At 38.1% G+C, this 24,184-nt stretch overlaps 1 protein-coding gene across 5 annotated transcripts in view; it reads left to right on the top strand.

The window, feature by feature from the left end:
* gpp (DOT1 like histone lysine methyltransferase grappa) overlaps positions 1-24,184 on the top strand; it is an 81,218-nt gene that overhangs the window by 47,103 nt on the left and 9,931 nt on the right. Inside the window, exons 4-10 of one of the 5 annotated variants that reach the window (XM_085947591.1) lie at positions 14,949-15,089; positions 16,097-16,282; positions 16,407-16,823; positions 16,999-17,365; positions 18,884-19,311; positions 19,407-19,613; positions 21,983-23,858. In XM_085947591.1, the coding sequence (XP_085803717.1) occupies positions 14,949-15,089; positions 16,097-16,282; positions 16,407-16,823; positions 16,999-17,365; positions 18,884-19,311; positions 19,407-19,613; positions 21,983-23,858 (3,622 nt within the window). Of the gene's footprint in view, positions 1-14,948; positions 15,090-16,096; positions 16,283-16,406; positions 16,836-16,998; positions 17,366-18,880; positions 19,312-19,406; positions 19,614-21,982; positions 23,983-24,184 lie in introns of those variants that run through there. The other 4 variants (XM_085947590.1, XM_085947589.1, XM_085947588.1 and 1 more) reach the window with 4 other exon arrangements.

Genomic DNA, 24,184 nt, shown 5'->3' with positions numbered 1-24,184 from the left:
TTAGCGATAGGTAGGGGGCCCCGCCAAAGATCTTGGGCTGGGGTCCCCCTTCAGGATGTGGAGTCCATGTTTTGGTGTATAAATTGTTTTACGTGTGGTGTGCCACGGAATTCTGGGAAGACCTTTGGTGTGCCATGGGTTGGAAAAGGTTGCGGAGCACTGATATAGTGTATACGTTAATTTGCTGATTGGAGCGCCGCTCTTACGTTCGAATTCGGATTCGTATATAGTCGTTAATCCTCGTGAGCGTCAAAACAAGACTGCTTGTATTACACGTGGAGACCACAAGCAAATATAATTCCAACTCCATTTTTTGTATAAAATGAACTGTTGATGCCATCTTGTGGAGAATTTCTTAACGTATTTTTTCTGTGTATAAACATTTTTGAAGAAAAAATCTTTGTCCTATAAAAACGTGTTTCTAGTACAGGTGGTCAGGGGAAGATCATTCCATGTGCATGAATACTGGGTAATATGTATTGTATTTTTGCCAATTGAGTAACATTTTCAAATAAATCGTAGTGTTTATTAATCATATTTTTATGTTACATAACAATTGATGAAGATTAGTGTATCTGAATAATAATATTGTATCTCAATAAAATATAATAATTAAATAATAAACAATTGAAATATAGCATTTTTTGACGAATGTGAACTTTTTTACTTTGCATAATAAATAGATTTTTATCCATAAATACACTTGGAATAAAGTAGGTACATCTAGACATGATTGTCCATTATTTTTATCTGCAAATTGAGAAGTCTAGGATTTATAATAATCAATTTACTCTTAGTGGACCACAACAAAGGCACATGGAATCTTTTTTCCCACAAAAAAATGACTTGACTGGAAAAAGATTTTTTCAGAAATACGAAATGGAAATATATTATAATATTTTTAAATGAATGTATTTATGTCCCATTATGCTATATAATAACAAATAAAAATCATTTAAAAATTATAGTGAAAGATTAATTGTAACAATTATTCAGAGTTTGAAACTTTAAAAATCGATTTACTCAAAATGATACAGCTACGGTCTTCACGAGTCCCGCGTTGGGAACTATTGTACCGTGTAAAACGAGCTTTACTTTTTTCGCGACAAATGCGCACGGGAAGAAAAATGGTTTCTGCACATATTAATTAGTTCGTCTGCTAGCTGTCAAATAATTAATGAGTGCATTCGTGGTTATTTTTCAATATCATATTTTTAGTTATTGTGTACATTAATTTTGTTTTAAAATGGCACCGTTTGATGTCGAATACATAAAAAACATTCTACTTAATACTTTTGAAGAACGTCTTCATGTTAAAAATAGCGGTAGACCTGTACCTAACCTAAAATTAAAACAACAAATTTTTTATTGGTTTTCGTTCGCTTGCCGTGCAAATTCATCTCGCGTGCCGTAGGTTTGCCACCCCTGGTCTATACTATAATAAACCCCTTCGTATCGATATTAAAAGGCTATTTTACATAAATCTTTTAAATGGTTTTCCAAACCGTTTCTTCGCGTGTCTGATTGTATGTCGTAACAATATTGTCGGCTGCATAATATTATTTTTGTTTTGAGAGTCGTGTTGTGCCCATGCTGACTTTTTGTATGCACTACTGACTACTCGACTATGAGTGGTGTGCGGACTTCTCGTACCGTACCTCGTTGGTGTGGTGTGTTTATGTGACGTCGGATTGACCTCATTCGCCAGTGCGATAAGCCGCGAGCGACGGCTTTGCGGGTCTTCTTCCTCATCGCATCGCCATTCGCCGCATATTCTGTTGATTGTACCATTCGTCTCTTGATGTGAACGGCGTGTACGTAATTTAACGCCCTTGCAATATAAACTTAATTATTCTCAATAATCTCAATATTATTATCTCGCGAATGTTTTATATCGGTAGAACATTTGTAATGTTAATGTATTGGTTATCAAACCGTTTGTATTTAAATACGCGATACTTAGAAATGTAGAACACTTTATTGAGCATACAACATTTGGGACACATTCAAAATATAGGTACACCTAAACACACGTGCAATGGGTTCCTAGGTTCCTACATCATATTCATCGCATAGCTGCGATCCCTTCGTCATAAAAATGTATTTTTTTCACTCACAGTGTGGACTGATGTTTGTCTCGAAGTTAACTAGAGCTGCTTTCTGCTTACATGCTATTTTGCAAACCGGACTTAGGGAGGTAGAATAGATTTACTCCATTTTCTCGTTTACAGGGTTGTAATAATGTCACGCACGTGTAATAGGTAATAGGCACAATAGGTAATATTTATGCCTTATATACACCCACGGTGGCCGCTTCTTAAGCGTTGGACTATCACGCCGTGGGTCTCAGGTTCGAATCCTGGGTCTGGCAAGTACACATATTGTTTTTCAACTTGTGTGTGAGTCACGGTATGAACCTAATAGGTTGAGCAAGTGGCTGACATCCATTTCTCGTAAAAAACAAAATCTGTTAATACAAACCTCCAATCTGTGGAGGCCCATATGATCCTATTAGGATCGGACATGGTCGAAAAAAAATGCCTTATATAAAACCAAAACTTATTTTAACACATTCCACGTTTGCTTTGCTACACATCTTTACATTTTTTTTAAATGGTGTTAATTTTCTAGATTTTACAATTGCTTCGATGACAGTTATTGAGACTAATCTTATTGCTTATCAATTGGATTGTTGCCGGTAATTAATAATATGAAAATATAATTTATCTGCTGCTTCTCATGTCTTCAAACTGCTCGGCCGATCGTGTAAATTACTTTAATTATTATCGAAACAATCTTATTCATTCCAAAGATATCACAGGGTTTTAGTATTACGCGTTTATTTAAATTTATTCGTCTTCTTATGCCTGGTCCACACCGAAAACAAGTCGCGCGACAACTCATTAAATTTTACGATAAGCATGATAATTATCGTAAAATTTCTTAAGCAATTATGATAATTATCGTAAAATTTAACGAGTTGTCGCGCGACTTGTTGCTGGTGTGGCCGCACTTTTAGGCTTTGATAATTCCTGCTTTGCACTGGTCATTATAATCTGATATTTTTGCGTAGATTAATTTTTTTACAAGCAGAGGTGATATGTTTTCTGTGGGTGAGGGTAAGGTTATATAAGTAGATTTGAGGAGGATTGGTGGTTATCCATTGGTCCAACCTAATAGGTTATAAATCAAGCACAGATTGAAAAAAACATATATTTTTTGAAAAACAGAACGGGCGATTTGAATCCGCACCCACAGCTTCAGAGACAGTTACTATGCCATAACACGCTTTACTGCACTGTGAGATGTTTTTTTTTTTTTTTTAATTATTAATAACCATGTCCTTGCTTTTTTGTACAAGGTGGTTGTTAGTAATTTTGAACAATCACAAACACCCAGGCTTTGAGATGTTGGATTAAATTAGACCAAGGCGCGTTTATTACAATTTCCATCACGAATTATGCAAGTAGACAGTACCTACACTCTAGTGCACGCTAACCAAGGGCTTGGGTAGTTGCTCCTGGGACACTTTCGGCACAATTTTGAAGAGCGCCTAACGTTCGCTACGTCACAGTATATGCCTGCATAACGGATGTGGAGACGTGGCGGGTGGTGGAGGGAAACGCATGCAAGTATACAGTACATTTTGTCATGACCTATCCCTACCGTTCTAGAACCTATTGATTGAATTAAGTAGGTTATATTATATTATACAATATGTACATATTATGTCAGTAGCCATTTTTTTAGAATATTATAGAACATTTATACACAATATTTTAGATTCCAAAATAATTGACCATCTGGTCCATCATGTATGTATATCCGAGAAAACTTTATAATAATATGTGAACAAAATAAAATTATCGATGTTACAAATAACAACATAAGTAATTGACCGTTGAACAAAAATGTCCATTTGTATAAAATATTGGTACCTTCAAATGTGGTTACTTTGCCTGATTTCCAATATTTATTTAGTTAATTTTAAAATTTTGCCAGTTTTTTGTAAGAAAACTTGTATCGAATTATATTTAATTCGATTGTTTGGATTTAGAATAGCATTATTTATGGTTTACGAATGTAAAATCATGGTAAATGGGTTATTTTTTTTTCAAAATAAAAATCAGGGAAAGAACCTCACGGCTGGGTTGTCTACACCTTTCCCTACACCTACTCCTAGATTTTGCCATATAGTATGGTACTTTGGTGCAGTTAAACCTGGCTAAATGTTGATATTTAATCTTCTTCTTCTTTGGCCATATCCGCCCCTTAGCTGGAGCATATGGACACCACCCGGCGCCTCCAAGAATCCCTGTCGCTCGCCAGTCTTCTTGCTTCGTTCCAGGTCAAACCAGCATCCCGTAGCTCCGCCGTATTATACACTCTGTAGATTGTATTTAGCGGCCTTCCAGGTCGCCGGAATCCGGTCGGCTTGAAGAACAGGCAAGCCAGGTTTTTTGGATTGTATTGGCCAGGATATTTAATGGTCACTTAAGAACATTTTACCGCAGAGCTTTCTTTGGATAGTTATTGGATCATAGGCAATCTTACCCCCAGGTTCACGCTGATTTTCAATTTTCACACATTTTAACTTTTCAGGGTTGTACGTAACAAAATTAAATCAATAATTTCAAATATGATCGAATTTTTGTTGCATATAAAGAAGAAGTAGCTATACAATGTAGGTTAATTAAGTTGTTAGAACTAATAGGTTCTCATAAAACATGAAATAATAAAACAAAAAGTATGCTGATTCTTGCTGGTAAAGTAAAAAGTTTTAAATTTAAAAATAATTGTTAAAAATATTATATTACCCCGGCATACAACATCTCTTCCCAGGATGTTGCCATGCCACTAGAGTCTAGACGAAATAATATGAGATTTCTTGATTAGTACCTAACTTTAAAAAAAACGTTGACGAAATAATTAAATAGAAAATATGTTAATATTATCTGAGACATTATTTTCTGGAACAGGAAGTCTGAATTTCAGGCAAGATACACATCCAATGAAATATTTTTGTACAAACTTTGCATTCCATTTGGTACCTTTTGACAATTCCGCCACATTTGTAACATAATTGAATTCATTTTATTATCGTTTGGCGTTGATGTTTGAGGATATCCTTCACTTTGTGAAATTTTCATCATTTTTGTTATTGGCAAAAGTCTGTTCTGTTAAATCTTTATTTTGGACTGATTACACTGCGCCTGAGTCCATAACGTTTCACATATTTCACATTTAATGCCTATATATTGTTCTCCACACTTGTAACACGTCATGCTAACATGTTTATTGGTGAAAAAAATCATATGACAGGAAGTTCAACTGAGACATTGACGAAATCTATATTCCCTTTATGTATTTCTTTTTGTTAAATAATTAGTTTTCTTTTCAATTATAATAGATTCCTTCATTTGTACTGTTTTCTTTTTTCCCTTTTCATTTAATTTTTAATCTGAAACAAAATTCAATATTCTAAATATTAAATATTAAAATCGAACAGCTGTAAATAGTTGCTTTCAATGTGTAAATACCTATTATGTTATAGATGGGAAAAATGTTTTATACTTCATTACATATCAATATACCTAACTACTAATCTTTTTGACAACCCTAATGTAGTCAATGTAACCCCAAAACATGATTCAATTTCATGTACATACTACATTGCCTGGTGGCTTATGTGCTATCAAAACCAACCAAATTGAACTAAATAAATGCTTAAATTATTCCCAAGATATCAATAAGAAACTTGATAGAATGTTAGAAGCTTACCATATATAGTATTTTTAGGATACAACGTGATGTATTGAGAAATCACTCTCCACTCTGGAATATCGAATTTCATTAAAATCATAGTAAAATGTTGTGAAGTGAGGATTGAAACAGTTTGTAATATTAATTCCTGCGAGCGTTGAACCCTTTGTAATATCACACAAAACATTGATATTATATAGGTACATTGTTAAAATAAGTACTCTGTGAGCTGTTTTATAAAAATAAAATGGACTAAACAAAGGCATCCATGGATGGCAGAGTAACCCCGTTTTACGGTAAACTTATTTTGTCCGCATTTACGTTCACATAAAATATATTTCTATGGTTTTCACAATGTTTCATTTTATTATTTTAAAGCGCCTGGTCCAACAGACCTTCTGCTTATGTAGGTATTAGGTATATGGAATTTAATTAAATGGGAAATTTATTTGTAGGTATTTAGACAAAGCGGGTATAAATAAGACTAAATTTAAACTTCCTGAACCTAGCGTCCTGGCAATGCTTCATTCTGTACCCTGGACATGGATTTAAATTTTGGGACGACCCCGGCCCACCCGGGAAGGTTGGCGACAACCCTAGTAAATACAATATTATGTTTATGATTGATGACGATTATCAGCACCCATTCATATTTAAATAAGATTTTTTTGGTAAGTCAGCAATAAATAACCCCTGAATCGATAAGTTTTATTAGTGAATGATGGATCTACCAGGTCTTGGAGTTGACTGATTTTCTTCGTAAAAATACTCATTACGTAAGTTACGTAGTCTCAGGTCACCGACCGATAAATTGAATTTCATTAAATTCTTATGCGAAAAATAAGACATACTAAGCAGGTACATATATAAGGTTAATATTAATTGAGGATACCGAATTAATTAATTCCACTGGATTCATGTAAATATTGTAAACTATTTATATTTTTACGTAAGCTGCTTTTTAATTTAATAATAATAATCGTATAAGTATATTATTAGTTTGTCGTTTATCAAAATTGAGTAAAAATTAAATCATACTAGGTCAGGGGGGGGCAAACTTTTTGGATGGAGGGCCAAATTCAAGAATTCAAAATGAGCGGCGGGCCGCAAGTAAAATACCATTTTTAGATATACACTATTTATTATCACGAAAAATAAACATTACAAAAAAAATAATGAGAAGAATGAAACTGTTGTACATTTTTGAACATTTTTTTAAATTCAGGTGTTAATTTTGTAGTTGATATTCTCAAAACTGCTTGTAAATGGGCAACGGAGATATTTGATCGTAAAGAATTTTTATTGAGGTTCATGATTGAAAATGTTTGTTCGGATATATAGGTTGATGCAAAAATAACGAACATTTTTCTCGCATAATCTTTAAGTTGGTCGAATTTGTCTGAATTAAGGGCATTGTAAAATTTGGAGATTTCTTCACGACAATGCAATTATCTTAAATCAGTGTCACACTGCAGATCAATAATCTCAAGTTGTAGCTCTGTCGGCACACTATCAATATTTATTGAAATCAATGTTCAACGTATAAAATAGTAGTTACATAGTGTGAGACGAGACGCAAGGAAGACGTACTGAGATAATACATTTACGAAACAACAAATTCTTCAAATTTTAATCTATTGTCAATATTTTTTTAAAAATTATTCATAATCAGAAGTACAATTAATGATCGCGGGCCGCAAAAAAATACCCGGCGGGCCACACGCGGCCCGCGGGCCGCAGTTTGCCCCCCCCTGTACTAGGTGATACTACACCTACTAACATGTTCTGTAGGTATTTTTTATTTATAGTATTTATGATCCATTTTGTAATTACAATACTATTTAAAAAAAATGGATGCAGCTTCTTCCGTCTTTATTTGTAATGACGATTAAAATAATTAATCTTCTTCTTCGTCGGGACGTCGTCTTTGTGACATTTATGATTTGGTCCGTCCACCCGGTGGGAGCTCTTCCTGGCCCACTCCTACCTTCGACCTGACCCAATATCACGAGTTTTTCCAGTTTGTCATATTATCGGCTGACTTAATTAGTGTATACATGTGTAAGTAATTATTAGTATATTATTATCTTATATCTACTTGTTTAAAGTTTTATTTTTGAATTTATGAAATTTTGAATGTTTTTAGACAGTGTTTTTTTTTAACAGTTTACCTGAAACTGCTCAGATACATACCTATCTAATTTTCAAGCCATTTTGATTTCGCTGCAAATTTCATAATCGGACATGCCCACATATTGTGTGGAGTGGTGTGGCATAGCATACTTTTGTGTAATAATACTTCAAATATGACCGCACACGTATTGCACTATTTTTATTTACCGCCCCGACGATGTACTTCGCGGAGGAGATAGACGTTTTTAAAATAAAAAATGTTTTATATTCTATTTTCGTATTTATCTCATTGTCACCATTTGGGAAAGTTACCACAGTTAATTAGGTAGGTACTGACCTACAAACTTATCTAAAGAATGGATGGGGGAGCCACAGTCGAAAACTACCCAATCAAGACTCGCAACTGGACAGTATCTGACATTCGAATGACGTTTCCAATATGGCTTCCATATGGTAGTAATATGATTCTTTTATAAATTAAGACTATATAAATGTCTTTCCACTGATAATTAATCTGGTTTTGAAACAAAATAAGTTTTTTTCAAAACTATTAGGTATACCTATTATGTAGTCTACCACCTAAACGCCAGATCAATTAATTAATATGATAATTATTAGTCTTTGACCAGTGACTTCACATACTGTTAGGTATATTATGTACTCAAGAATTGCATATACATATCTTAAGAGAGTGGTTGTCAAACTTTTTCGTTTCAGCGCTTTAAAAATGTAGGTATGTTTCGAGTAGCCAATTGAAAATTTAACTTTTAGAATCGGAATCACACTAGGTACCACAATCACTCTTTTGGATACTAATTACTTTTCCATTTTTAAAAATTCTAGGTAAAATCAATAAGTGATTTTAAAATAAAGAATAAGTATTAAGGTTTTTCAAGAAAATCATAGGGACCATATTATGGACTTTCACAGAGTGGAGGTTATGTTAACAGATTTTTGTTTTTACGAGAAATGGATGTTGGCCGCTTGTTCAACCTATTATATTAGGTCCATAATCTTGACTCCAAGTACACAATGAGAAACAACATGTGAATTTTCCAGATCCAGTATTCGAACCCGATTATCCATCGTGGGCGAATAACAATTTGAATAGAGGGGATGTATTAATAAATACAAAAAATCGTTAAACATAGTCAATACCATTAATTTTATCTCGAACACCATTTGAAAAACGCTATTTTAGAGTATCCCATTGTCTTTAACCTTAGCGATAGGTAGGGGGACCCGCCACAGATCCTGGCCTGGAGTCCGCTTTCAGGATGTGGGGTCCATGTTTTGGTGTATACATTGTTTTCGGGTGGTGTGCTACGAAATTCTGGGAAGACCTTAGGTGTGCCGTGGGTGATTAAAGGTTGCAGAGCACTGTCATGGCAAAATATTGGTATATAGTAAAAGAATACATCAAAATCTCATTTTTGCCTGATTGTGGACATGTCACTATTGTGCAGAAAACACTCGAATTTTATTATCTTTGATCCTGGTAGCAATTTGATAATTGAGAATCCTGAAAATGTAGCACATTACAGTCGAACTTGTTATTACGAGGAAGATGGGACCGACTGAATTTTCTCTTATAAGCGTTACTTGTTATATCAGAGAATAGGTATTTTTAAATGAGCGGTCACATAACACAAAAAGTCGCAATTCAAACAAAAATACACAATTAGAATTTTTCCCCGAAACCTGCATGGCATTCGTAAACTACAAAAGAAGTTGTTTATTGTAATTGAACACTGGTAGGTACCTACTTACTTCACAAATCTTGGATTTTTTTTCAGCCATATGCATGGATACTTTTTCAATCCTGTCGGCGAAAACACCAATTAGGTAGGTACCTAAGGTAGGCCTAATACTACAAGGTTCTAAGTGTTCATCCTTGAGAAAGCAAACCCAACAATGAAGTAGTAGGTATTCTAAGCTGACACATTGTTACTTTTGTTTCGCCAAGGACAACCACTCAGAACCTTGTAGTTTTCTACTCGCTCCGTATCCGGCGGCATCCTGTCCGGTCGGATTTTATTCCTTAGGGTCGAAATATTTTTGAACGATCGACACATTAACAGCTTTAAGAAAATTTTTGACGATATTTTAGCTCGATATATCCGATAAGGACCTCGTTATAAAAATGAATAAATGTATGGAGAAAACCATAAACTAAAATGTCAACGAATGTTTCCTCATTACATCCAAGATCTCGCTATATCCGTGACAGTAATAACCGAGTTCGACTGTATCATGTTGTTAAAGGAACAATTAAACTGACATTATTCTGACAGATAATTACCAGTGCAGTGTGAATCAGTTTATTTGTTTGCTTATTATAATAATAGTTTCCGAATTATTAATAGGTTTTAACGTTTGCAAAAGGAAGTTTTTTTATTTTTTTCTTCCGTCTTGTAGGTTTTCTAGCCGGAATATAATACGGGTTTTCAACCGCGCTCATCACAGTGAATCAAAGAAACAAATAGATGGTTCAATGTATTCTTACCGAGATGTATCTATGATTGTCAGTACGCGATTAGGCTGTGGTTCATGTAGTGTTCTTAAAACTGTTGAATCGGAAATTATCTTTTCGGCGACATCAATATTGTGTATTTGCAAAGTTGATGTGGTATGGCAGTGAAACAAAATCTAATGCTGCTCTTGTCTTTTCATTTTCTGGTGTTTTAAAATAACTTCAGAATATTGAAACAATAAGTCTTTGGAGGTGTCTTTACATCCTTTCTGGATTTTATCAATTTGAAGTTTTTTTTATTTTTTCTTAATAACTTTTCTAAAAAAATCATATGGAATACTTTTAGTTCAATTTGTTCAGTGCTAGAATCATGATCAATTAACTTTTGTTCTTTCGCTAAGCATTTTGTATAGTCCACAGCATTTACATCAAAGGGAAAGAGACCGCATATCTTGAAACCGTTTATTAGATGTTAAGTTTAGTTGTAATATCAACAATAACATTCAAAACTGGAAAAATCGTTTTTGAGACTATTTTTTCCGGGGTTTTAACATTGCATTCACAGACACCTTCCACATTTTCTTGACGACCAAATACAATGCAATACAATGTCGTAAGTTAAGTATAAAGTGGGTCCATAACTAGTTCGATTTTTAGGTTTTTTCAATTTAAAATGTGTAACTTGAAGAATTCCATATTTTTTTTGCAACAGTTCACAGATATGTTTTGTTCAATATTTTCGAGAGCTTTATCTAATCGCATATTGCTTTAGTTTGGTTTTTTGGCATCTTGTGTACCTGCAAAAGAATAGAATAATATTAGATGTAGTAATTGGCATAGGACAAACACGGTTATTTGCCACCCGGCTAAGAACTATTTATTGGTGATATTTTTACATAAAAATAAAATTTACAGGCTAATAAGTAATATAGATCTATTGTCGATAAAATTGTCGTTTTTTTATTTTTTGTAAAACAGTTGTGAGATTAATTACTAATTTTGTTAAAAATAGCGGAATCCATAGCTGCCAAGCGAGTAGATGAAGTACACTGTAAAAAATACAATTATACACTGGGCTACAATAGTTTTTTAGTATTTCAAAAGTTGCTTACCTTAATGGTTTGTTAAGAAATGACAACAATAATCGCAGACTTTTGCGGCAAATAAGCTAAAAGATACTAATGGTGTCTGGTGATAGATTCTGTAACATGACATAATAAGAAAAGGGAGATGAAGCTATACATATCAACAGACATAAGAAAATAATGACTGACACCTTATTTTATCGACCAAAAGTTGAAATGGCCAACTACTATAATGAGTCACCCTATTCATATTTTTTAAAGTTTAAACATATTGTGAGCACTTGACGTGATTCAATTTTGGAATGGTTTGCTAGAATAACGATATTACAATTAATTTGTGACAGATTTACGCAAAGTTATAAAAAATTGTATACGCTGGACTGTTGCGAGGTATTGATTGTCCATTCCCACACAGTGATAATTATTTATCACTTTATCTATTCAGGCAGTTAATAATCACAAGAAGTTAACTGTCAAAAGTGATATCTTTTAACACCTCCCCCTCTAGGCTGTGTTAACTTTTAGAGCGAGATCAAATATGTCAATTACATATTGAAAATTTACGCGAGGTGTGACTATTTTGAAAAATAATCTACGTCAAAACGGGACGGGATGATTTGTTATTAAATGGCGTTGAAGTTTACTGGGAACAATTGCTTCGTTTGAGTGTTGATAAGCAAATCATACAAAAAGGAACCGAAAATAGTCAATATTTCAGATAATATAAAACCATATTCCAAATAATTATTATTATATTTTCGTTTTGATGACATGGTATTTTGGTTCTGGTTTTCATCTTGTTTCTCATTCACATTTTTTTGAGGTTTCAATAAGAATTTGTCCATCTTAAACATTTGAAATTATTTTTTTTTATTATTGAAAAACTGGTTTAACTTTATTAATGCAGAAGCTGATATAATATTTGCAACCTTTTCTCACCCACGGCACACTAAAGGTCTTCCCAGAATTCCGCGCACACCACACGTATAACAATTTATACACCAAAACGTGGGCCCCCCCCACATACTCTAAAATAGCGTTTTTAAATGGTGTTTGAGGTAAAATATTGGTTGTATGTTTAGCGATTTTTTGTATTTATTAATACATCCACCTGAATTATGGTTAGTTGTCGGGTTAAGAATAATTGTTTGTCGAGTATTGACATAATAATAATAAATTGTATCCTACAATCTCATGTTTTAAAATATTAATACCAGCATAGTAAAATAGTGCCGCAGTCGACTTTTTTACTGCTAGAGCAAATTTGTAATTTGTGTTTATCTCACTTATCTGGTTGACCTGCCATGCCGGTCCCCTTCCTGAGCCTGAGTCCCTAGGGTAGAGCCCTGTCAGCCCCTTCCCCTTGTGGGGCCATGCACCAAAATTATATTAATTTATGTTTTTTTATTTGATAAATAATTAAATATACATAACACACGAGGAAGAACTAAATGTACATATTTCCATGTATTTGTAGTATCAATATAATAACTAATTAATGTGATAACTGAGCTTGTTTCAATGAACGTAAAAGTTTTATATATTTTGACTTGATATTTGAAAGAGCAACATGAAGTTCTCGGTCAAGACCCTTCGAGCTAGACTGCTTATTATTTTTAATTATAACTTGAGTTGAAAAACTTTCTCGTAATAATATGCCGTAGAAAATGGGAGCTGAACTGCAATAGGCTTGAGGGTAATCCGAGAATATTCTTTATTAACCGAAATCCAGAAAATAGCCAATGGAACATAGGCGAACTTCAGTTTTAGCGTTCTGTCGTTTCTCAATTCAACCAATTCCTCTCAAATTTATAGGGAAAACGCTTCTATAGAATTTTCGGCATTGGTTGCAAAAGGGTTTCAAATCCAGTCGTATTGATTGTATGAAAGTAATGATGAAATTTCTTTTGCAGTAAAGTTAAATAATTTTCAGACGGATCCAAAATTAATTGTTTGTTTTCAATGGTGGTCTGGTAGGTCCTTTGGTACATTTGTAGAGATACTTATTTGAACTCCTAATTTATTAGAGCACTTCTACCAGCCATGTACGCAAATTTGGCTATTAAGTAAGTATTGTATAATATAGAATTTTTTTTTTTTTCAAAACAATGCACCATGGCACACCTAGCATCGTCTCGCGGCAAACCGGTTGCAGAGCACTGTACTAAACAACTAAACACTGACAGTTTTTGTTAAAATGAATCAAAATCTATCTCACAAAATGTAACGCATGACGCGTAGATATACACAAGTGTGCAGACACCACGTTACTAAAACAAGGTCTCAAAAACAACTCAAGCATCGTATCGGCACAGGGCGGGTGCGCGTGCTCACTCACTCACTCTCTCACACTTACTGCACTGCGTATACACCAGCGTCACTGTATCCCTGTGTCACATGGACCACTATATACGAATATGACAGATATTTATTTGAATATGTAGATGTTGAATTTATTTAAAATTGAATAAAATTTAAATGAATAGTCATTATTTAAAATGAACAGATATAAGGCTTCTTCCTTCGCGGCACACCCTGAGACTGCTTGCAGCACACAGTTTGGCAGACACTGATAACACATGCATATGCTTTTTCACTCGCACTTATACTTGGGTTTTGTTCTTCTTCTTCTTCGGTCATATCCGCCCCTTAGTTGGAGCATATGGACACCACGCGGCGCCTCCAAGAATCCCTGTCGCTCGCAAACCAGCATCCCGTAGCTCTGCCGTATACACTATAGATAGTATCGGAATCCGGTTGGCTTTAAGAACAGGTTGATTTTAAAACCAACGCGAGACTAGTTGTCATGCAACCTGTCGATTGTCTCTTGAATGCCCTTTATTGAGTTGTCGAATAGGACAGCGTCATCGGCGTATTCCAGGTCGCATAGCTTCACTGTGGGGGTAACATATATGCCTCGGTCAGGTGGTAGGACTTCCGTAGTATGAAGTCAAAGAGGGTGATGAAGAGAAACGGAGCAAGGACACAACCCTGTCTGACTCCGGTTGCGACACCGAACCATTCCGTAACAATGTCACCATGTCAGGATCCCGTATGCTCCCAGTATCCTCCAGAGGGAGCGGCGGTGTGGACTGTTGAAAGCCTTCTCATAATCCACAAAGCAGCAGGTCAATGGACTTTTCAGCTCATGGCTCTGCTGGAAGAGACATGGAAGGTTGTGGATTTGGTCAGCACACATATGTCCAGGTAGAAACCCGGCTTTGTTTTTCCTGATAATCATCAAGAGGTTGTTTTCCAAAATCTTTTCCGGAATGCTGAATAGCGTAATGCCACGGTAATTGTCGCAGCTAAGAGGGTCACCTTTGTGAAGTGTGATGATGTCACCGTTCACCCAGTCCCTCGGACAGTGATCTTCCCGCACCTTTGTCATCAGATGAAACATTGGGTGAAGGATTGCGCTCAAGCCTTGTTTATTATTTTTGAGCACAATGTACTCAAGATTGTTTCTAAAAATGGTCTCTCTTTATTTGCAGGAAAAAGGAACATCTCTTCCCGCACAAAGGTTAAATAAGTATCCATCACGAGGGTTGCTGAAGCACGTGCTGCAGCAGACATACAACCAAGCCGTTTCAGATCCCGATAAGCTTAATCAATACGAGCCATTTTCTCCAGAGGTATGTTTGCTTATTACTAAACAACATGTTATTGAATATTATTTACGCACTTCACTCTGAATAATACCCTGTTTACACATGCATGGATTTACTGCTGACAGTATGTATTATCGCGGCCATAACAAGAAAATGCATGTGTAACCACGTATTATTGTGTAAGTTACAAGATTGCATGCATGAATCAAAGAAGTTCAGCAGCTTCTGAATTTTTATCCGACATTTGCACTGCACTGCAGTGCAGTAGAACAATAGTGGTAAACCAACCGGAAAAAAAACAAACTAAACCGCCTGCAGAGCTTTTTTGACGTTTGCCAATTTTCACAATCACAAAGCACCATAAAATAACAACCTGTCTAACTTGAAGAATGAAATTGGAGACAGTCAGCACTATTACGTGTAAACAGTTATTATTGCGATAAGTAGTTGAATTTACACACTATTGATGCCAGTAAAATACATGATCGCTGTGCGGCTTAAGCGTCGGCCTATAGTGTCGTGGGTCCCAGGTTCGAATCCTGGGTCTGACAAATACAGATAATGTTTTTCAATTTGTGTTTGAGTCAGAGTATGGACCTAATAGGTTGAGCAAGTGGTTGACATCCATTTCTCGTAAAAACAAAATATGTTAATACAAACCTCCACTCTCTGGAGGCCCATATGATCTAATTAAGATCGGATATGGTCGAAAAAAAAATCCATGCACGTGTACAGGCATGCTATAACTCTTTTTTTAACTAGATTATCAAAAGCATAATAAAAAGTGTAGTGGGATCAAAAACCTTCTAGGAAACCTTCTCTACTAGATGGAAACATCTTTGACTTGTGCTGGAATTAAAGTATTCCCTTCTAATAAAAATGTAGCTTATAACTGCCAAAGTACTGAGCTATACATAATCGCGTGTCATACATCTGAAATGTTATCAGTCGGTTATAAACAGTAATTATAAACAGCTATAAACAGTGATGACAGTTATAAATAATACCTCCATGTTTATATTCGGTTTCAGGTCTACGGAGAGACATCGTACGAGCTCATCTGTCAAATGATAGACCAAATTGATATCACATCGGAAGATGTGTTCGTAGATCTCGGTTCGGGAGTAGGACAAGTGGTTCTTCAAATGGCTGCCACCACGCCCTGTCGAGTCTGCCTCGGCGTGGAGAGAGCTGAAGTTCCTAGTAAATATGCTGAGGTATGTAAACAATTTTTGCACTATTTGGTTATCTTTAGCTTTAGCTGTTAATATTTTTTTAACTCGAGTACTTTCATTGTCATTGAATGTCTCAATGGAATCAGTTTTTTTGTTAACATTTCAGAGCATGGATGCACAGTTTCGAACGTGGCTGAGGTGGTATGGAAAGAAATGTGGGGAATATAAATTGATACGCGGGGACTTTCTGCTGGACGAGCACAGAGAGAAGATAAATTCGGCCACAATCGTTTTCGTAAATAACTTTGCCTTTGGCCCTAACGTGGACCACCAGCTCAAGGAGAGATTCGCAGACTTGAAAGACGGTGCTAGAATAGTGTCATCGAAAAGTTTTTGCCCCCTAAATTTTAGAATAACTGATAGAAACCTCAGTGATATCGGAACCATAATGCATGTCAGCGAGATGTCTCCTCTCAGAGGGTCCGTGTCATGGACGGGGAAACCGGTGTCTTACTACCTGCACATTATAGACCGAACTAAACTGGAGAGATATTTCCAAAGACTGAAAAACCCTAAAGTCAAGGTCAGCAGAAGGGTCTGTTAATATTTCTTTATTCTTTTTTTTGTTATACATATTTTGTTATTATTTTCAAATCATTTGTATCATGCGATATTTCATTTTAATTTTTGTCATTGAACTATAGCTGCAGTCGCGTTTCCACTATGTTGATGCTGATATTTCACGGTTATTATTTCAGGGAGTAGTTAACGGAGGCTCTGGAATCAGTGAAGACAGTGAAAACACTCCACCGGTGAGAAACAGAGCGAGACGGGAGGTGGTCAATGGCAAAGCGGGCGCGGCCGCGGCCACGCGCCAACAGGTGGCCGCCAGCACCAGAGAGAGGCGGAAACGCATTGTTCAGAGAAATTTGAGTGCCAGAGAGGCTGCCGCTGATAAATCGCGAGCAGTCACCGCCGCTGCGGAACCCGCACGACCCAAGGCCAGACTCTCCCGACAGAGTTCCAAAGAGACAAGCTCCGACGGCAGTGAGACGGACGGACCCTTGATTGTCACCCGGCAGACGTGGGGTGCTCCTTGGGCCTCTTCCAATACGAATGGCACCGGTGAGATTTCTTGTCATAGATGAATTTATTTATGTTTCGACATATTTGAATCGAAAATCGATTTGAAAAACTATGAAAACACTTTATTTAATGAACTAAACAAACAAAAATTATAACAAAATATATGCCATACATAAAATAAATGTAACATAACTTTGCAATAAATTGTAAAGTAACATTCAACTTATTCTGTGTTACAAAAAAGAATCGACATACTTACCTTGTTTGGCCTGTATTTAGTGGAACTCAGTCACAAATCTCATGAAATGCCAACCAAATTGCGTTATTTTTGACTATCAATATACTTATAGAATGTTACATTCTCAAATCTTGAATTATTCATTGAATAAAAGAAATAGTTTATTAATTTATTAGCAAGTGCAAGTACGTTACAACTGAATATATGGCGAAACGCGGGCGTCGGTTAGTAATTAAGGCAATAATTGCTGGGCAATTATTAATGATACCTTAATTGAAAACACGAAAACCGATAGTCAAAAATAACGCAATTTGATAAGCGTTTCATGTAAGAACTACTAGTTAAAAATTATTGTAATTAAGTAGGTACAGTTTTATACAGTTTCAACTCAAGTCGGGTGTCATAAATTTTTTTGAAACGAGATTTTTTCTAGTAGTTATATATCTAAGGTGTTTTCAAGTTATAGTTCTCAAATCTTGTGAATTATTCGTTGAATAAAAGAAATGGTTTATTTAATGTACCACTGTAAGTTCATTGAATTCTCCATATTTCACGGAATGAATAATTTACCAAGTATGTCATTATTTGTTTTAAAATATGAGACCTCCCCTGCAACAACACTGTATATTGATTTTAACAAATGTTGGGAAAATGAAAAAAACATTTTGAAGCAAAAAGAACTAATACAAATAACATTTTTATTTTAGTTTTTTAGATTATTTTTAATGGTCTACATACAAAAAGGAAAGATAACACTGCAAAAACATATCAGCCCAGTGGACAAAACCTTGTACATCATTTCTTACTATGGAAAAAAAAGACGGCAACTTAAAAATTGTTTTAATTAATGTTTTTAATTCATGTCCATATATGGTTGTTCAATACATCATTCAATGAGCAAGGAGATGTACAACATTGTGGCATTCATGACTCAGAACTGCCAAAAATCGATATACAGTGTTGTTGCAAGAGAGGTCTCATATATAGAAAAGTACATATTATCACTCAACTTCGAAAGTAATTTACAGTGAATAAATTTATATTAAATTTAATTTTCTTATGGTATACAATTATTATGTCTGCATTACTAAGTGGCGGTTATTATGAGCATGCTGTACAGCAATGGTTCTCACGTGAAATTTAACTGTGGCCGCACAATTGACAGTTCCATGGAAACGTCTGTTGGCCGCACCAAATTTCACCTTTGTTGTGATTGAAAACATTAAAGCTAAATTTCGGCATTCTCAGAAAGAATAATATGTATCGCATTTACTGATTGCGAAAAAGACTTCATTCGAATTCTTAAATGATTTCAGCAGGCAGAGCGAAGAGATCGGCGACTAAAAAACTGAGACGTAAGACTCCGGCCAAAGGGGAGACAGGCGGTGCGGCGGCGACGGAGACCGCTCGTCGCCAAAAGGGGCGAGTGCGGAAACCGCGACGCCCTCTCAACATTTCCGGCCTAGAGTTGCTGCACAGCCATACCCTGGAGAGTACACGGGCTGAGGCTGAAGGAGCAGAGAGGCCGCCCCCGCCACCCGGTTGCGTGGACCAGCGCCTCTCGGTGCTGTCTTCGCTGGCCGAACCGGCCGATGCGCACCACGAGCTCCATATGCCACGTTCCCCTGAGCCCTTTGGCCTGCGTTTGCTCATGGACGGCTATGTTAAGCAGTTCACCGAGTTCATAGCCCGCATGAAGGAGCCTTCGTACGCTGCACATATTGAAGCCCAGATTGACAAAGAGAAGGTTGGTGTCCGCATTCGCGCGGTGAAACGATTTTCATGTATACTATGACATGCGGTTGAATGTCAGAATACATGACTGTTTGACTAATGTTTCAGGAAAACAAGAAGCGGCTCTTGTCGCGCGCAGCGCAGCTGGAGAAGCAGGTGCGGGTGTTGATCGACGACAGTGTCCTGCTGCTAAAGGCACGGATGAGCGAACTGGCCATCGACGCCTCTAACACCGTGGATCTCCTTACCAAGGCCAAGGAGATTGTCGGCAGACACAAGGAACTGCAGGTGGAAGCCAGCAAACTGCAATCTCAGGTGTGCCCTCCTTCCCGTATGCCATAAATTAATAAAATTATCAAAATATATGTTTAACAAATTATCAAAATTAGCAATTAAGCTGCCTAGCGGAAAAATATTAACTACCTTCCAAAATAAATTCCTTGTAAACCTTTGCCGCTACACTTTAAATCATCCATCCTTACATCCTTAATAGTGCCTGTACACGTGCATGGATATACAGGCACCAATAGTGTATATTTTAAACTATCGCGATAATACCGGTTTACATCTAAAAGTGCTGACTGTCTCGCCAATCTCATTATTCAAACGGAAACGAGACGCGATGATATCATTGTATGGTGCTATTTAACAGGTGAAAATTGGTAAACGTCAAAATGAGCCTCTGCGCGGTGTAGTTGGTTTTTTTTCCGGCAGGTTCGTCACTATCGTTCTACTGTGCAAGCACAGATATCGCACAGTCCAACTGTTGCGTGAAAATTCAGAAGCTTCTGAACTTTTTTGATCAATTATGTCCAATAATTAGTTTAATGTAAATATACGATTGCATAGGTCGGTCCTTAGGAACAAGCCTTATGAAATTAATTATCGGCAGTCATTCAAATGTAATAACTATGTACTTGTTATTTTACCTCAAACATAATCTCTAAAAATGGAAAACCGCTCAGTGATGGAGAATATAATATGAAAGAAGAGTGGTTTAAATATGTTCACGATCTCTTTGAGTGATTTGAAAACAAAGGAAAAAATATTCAAAGAATAAAAGATATTCCTTCAGCTAGAAATACGGTGAAAGATAGAATATCAAAAACTATTTTTTAGAAAACTTAAAATAAACTTTTTTTCGCCATTAAAAACTGCTATCCACGTCACAGTCGAAAAATATTATTTGGGAAATTTTGGCACGCGTATGTAAAAAGGTTCGCCATCCCTGCTATAGGCCGACGCTTAGCCCTGCGGCTATCATGGGTGTAATGTGAAAGTGAAATTTTGTGTACAAACGTCAAACAATAATCGAACATAACCTACAATATTTCACAGTTCACGGGTAACTATAAGTTGAGGCGGCCCCGGCCGTGATGTAGGTAGTATTAATTTTCAAAAAAGTAGCATCTCAATTCTCAATATGTAATTCACGTACTCTATCTCGTTTTAAAACCGTTGATTTCCTGTGATAATTAACTGCCTGAATATACAAAGTTATTTTTATTGCTTTTGGAGTTAAGGGATATGTTAGAATAGCCTCGCTGATGGTGCCTGATTACTGAAATGTAAGGAAAACTGGAAAATAAAAAATATGAAAATATGTGACTATGTATTTATTTAGGAAAGTAACTTTACAGACTACACGCTGCAGGTGAGCAATGAAGGCGGGGGTGAAACAGCGCCTGTATGCCAGCGACAAAGCTTAGAATGTTACTGATTTTTTTTTCATTTCGTTTCAAGTCAGGAGACACTGCCGCCTTGCAACAATCTCAGTTAGTTGACATGCTGGACCTCTGCCAGATTAGTGAGATGCTATGGTAGTTGAGTTTGAATTGTAAAATTGAGCACCTTGATGAAAATGACAATCCATCAGACCACGCATTGCTGCTTCTGCATTTGTATAAACATAGAAGGTATTTGTTGGCGGGCAGATGCATGTTGGTTTATAGTAGGTTTAATGAACTTTCACGATTCTACTGTAGTTTTTTTTTTTTACTCTAGTAACAATGTTGGAGCTCAACAATTACAGAGTGAAAATCAAAAAATTTGATACCCGAGCTTGTCGGGGATATTACAGATTTCAGAAATAATAGGTCGAATATTTGATATAGCTACCCTCAATTCTTCTTCTAAATTCGTAAGCCTGTTAGGCCATGGAAGACGCGTGCGATCGATTCGCCAAAATCGAAATCACATTAGATCCTTTGTCAGCTTTCATAATTTCGCGAAGGACTTTTTCGGTTTTCACTATTTTGCGGATTTTTCTGCTTCTATCATTTTCCGCGGTGCACTTGCAACAAGCTAGCGGTGCACCGGTTAAGAATCACTGGGTTAACCCCTAGATAGCTGCTATGACATCATAGCCACAGTATAGAAGTCACACTATAGTTCTTTGTCTGCACAGGTATGAGTGAACTAAACGTTTAAAAAATTGGCAAACAAATTTTAATGTTTGGTATTACATATCGTCATTGTGTCTTGAGAGGCAAAAAGCATTAAAAATTTCAATGACTGCATCCTGGAACATGAATTCCTCTCATGGACACAGTTTTTTTAAAACAATTCCAGAATATATGGTGGAATAGGCGGTTTTGTTGTTGGTTTAACGATGATATTGTTACTTGTTATGATTCCATTACTTAGGCATTTTGTGATTGTGAGAAATATTTGTTCTTTGGCAGGTTTCATCTCTGGAGTCTGAACAGGCCAGTCTGGTGAAGCAGAGAACCAAAGAGATCACTGATAAGTTCATAGAGTCAGGACAGATTGCGAGCGACACCGAAATAACGACGGCCCTCGCCCACGAGTGCGTCTTGAAAGAGGTGTTCGCCACGCTCGCTCATCAGAAACGCCTTCACGCCCGCGTCAACAAGCTGGAGTTGAGGATATCCCAGATGGAGAAGGAGGGTGAAGACCGAAAGATGGCGCCCCCCGTTCCGGTAGCCACCGTGAAACCCCACATAGTCAATGGAAAAGTTCCGCGGAAGACCAGGGAGAATCGGTCGCGGTCGCAGGAGTGGCCCGACGTGCCCGACATTGGCAAGATCGAAGAGAAGAATCCTGAAATCCTGGCCCAGAAGATTCTGGAATCCGGGCGGCAGATAGAGGCCAACAAGCTCGGAGCGGCCGGAGGCAGACCTAACGGGAGGGGTCATAACGGATACGTCGGAGAGGCTGACGGGATGCTCGAGGCCAGAGGTCGCAGAGGTCTGCTCGCCTCCGCCAAGGGGCAGGTCCGCGGAGTCGCGCAGCCTACGCCCGGACGTCGACGCTCGCCCGTGGCCAACCAGAAGACTCTAAATGTGGTTGGCCGCGTGCAGGAGTCACCCAAAGTTATAAATTTCGAGGACCGCCTCAAGAGCATAATAACGTCAGTTCTCAACGAAGACCAAGAGCAGAGGAGGGCCGCTGCTAACCCTCACCCCGGTGATGCTTACGGGCTGACGGCGGCCCGACCCCACCTCCACGCCCCGTCCTATGGTGGCCGGCCCGCCCACCATCCTCGCGCTCAGACCTCCCCAGTGGATGTAAAACCTTTCCGATCCGAATGTGATCGAGCAGATTCTTACGTGGATCCGCGGCGAGGGGTCGATCGTTCGTTCGGTTCTTGTGAGGGTCGCCGGACATCGGAGGGCCGACGGGGAGACGACCGCAGAATCTCGCGGACGGCGGGCGAGGCCCCGTTCGATCCCGGAGAGCCGTCCCCTTCCGGCCGTCCGCCTCTCCTGCCCGACTATACGCAGGTGTCGCCCGCCAAGCTGGCCCTGCGCCGCCATCTTTCCCAAGAGAAACTCTCGCAGCACCGGCCCGGATCGGCCACGGGAACAAGGACCATAGGTGACCTTGTCAATGGGGAAATCGAACGTACCCTCGAAATCTCCAATCAGCACATCATCGATGCCGCCGTCAACATGAGCTCCGCGCTGGGGGCTCCCGGGAGTGTGGTGTCCGACGCCGAGGTCCCACCCCGGCCTGAGAGAGTCGGCGTCCGTCCGGACTCAGCCCCCCGGCCTGATGTCGCCGACGGTAGCGATCCCTTCTCCCGCCTGCGTTTTGCCTCCGATACCTCGCTCTCCTCGCCTGCGTTTTCTCCCCGCCCTTCAGCTCGCCGTCGACCCGCCGAGACGTCGTTCGGCCTCTCCCGGACTAGCTCGCAGTACGTCCCCCTTCCGCGTATGGAAATGGAGCCGAACCGTGACACTTATTTCGCGGAAACCAAGCCGGCGGCCAATGCTCCGCTGGAGGGGCTGGCTGCATGCCTGCAGGCCCGGGTGCTCGCCTCCGACTACTGGAAAGTGAAAGAGGAAGTCCGCTGCCAGGGCCCCCCCTCTTCAGAGGCGGCCGTCTGCATCGTGAAGACGGAAGTCGGAGACTCAGAGCCTGCGCGGAGTCCACCGTCAGGGGTGAAGCGGGCGTCCCCTGCTCGGGAGCCTCTGCGACCTTCCAAGAGATCACCCGCACCCCCGTCCTTACCGACGCCCGACCCGCCCTCCGCTGCGTCCACTCCGCCCGTTGACGAACCCCCCGAGAGAGATCGTCTCTCGAGGCCCGATGAAGGTACTCCTTCCTGACTTTTATTTCATCTTCTCTTTTGTAGATCTTACGTAGACGGACGTCGTTCCGATTCTCTTGTTGATACGTATCTCATTTCTGAAATTTTTCTGTTTCTGTTTGTATATCTCCGTTTGCATGCCATTTATAAACATACATTGTATTCGAACAGTGCGGTTCGTAGCAGGAGCTATAGGTTGACTTGTTGATTAATGTCATTGCCATTGCCATTTGGTTATCTTATACTTCATTGCATTTCAATCACTACGCTCATAAAACTTAAATAAAAATAGCATCTCATCTTTATACCCTTATGAAGGTGTGTTGACCTT

The sequence above is a fragment of the Rhyacophila brunnea genome, unplaced genomic scaffold (genome assembly GCF_057557595.1).
Source record: "Rhyacophila brunnea isolate RB1 unplaced genomic scaffold, BYU_Rbru_1.0 scaffold_2, whole genome shotgun sequence".
NCBI classification, from domain to species: domain Eukaryota; kingdom Metazoa; phylum Arthropoda; class Insecta; order Trichoptera; family Rhyacophilidae; genus Rhyacophila; species Rhyacophila brunnea.
The sequence above is the reverse complement of the archived record's forward strand: the minus strand, read 5'-3'. Positions and strand labels throughout refer to the sequence as shown.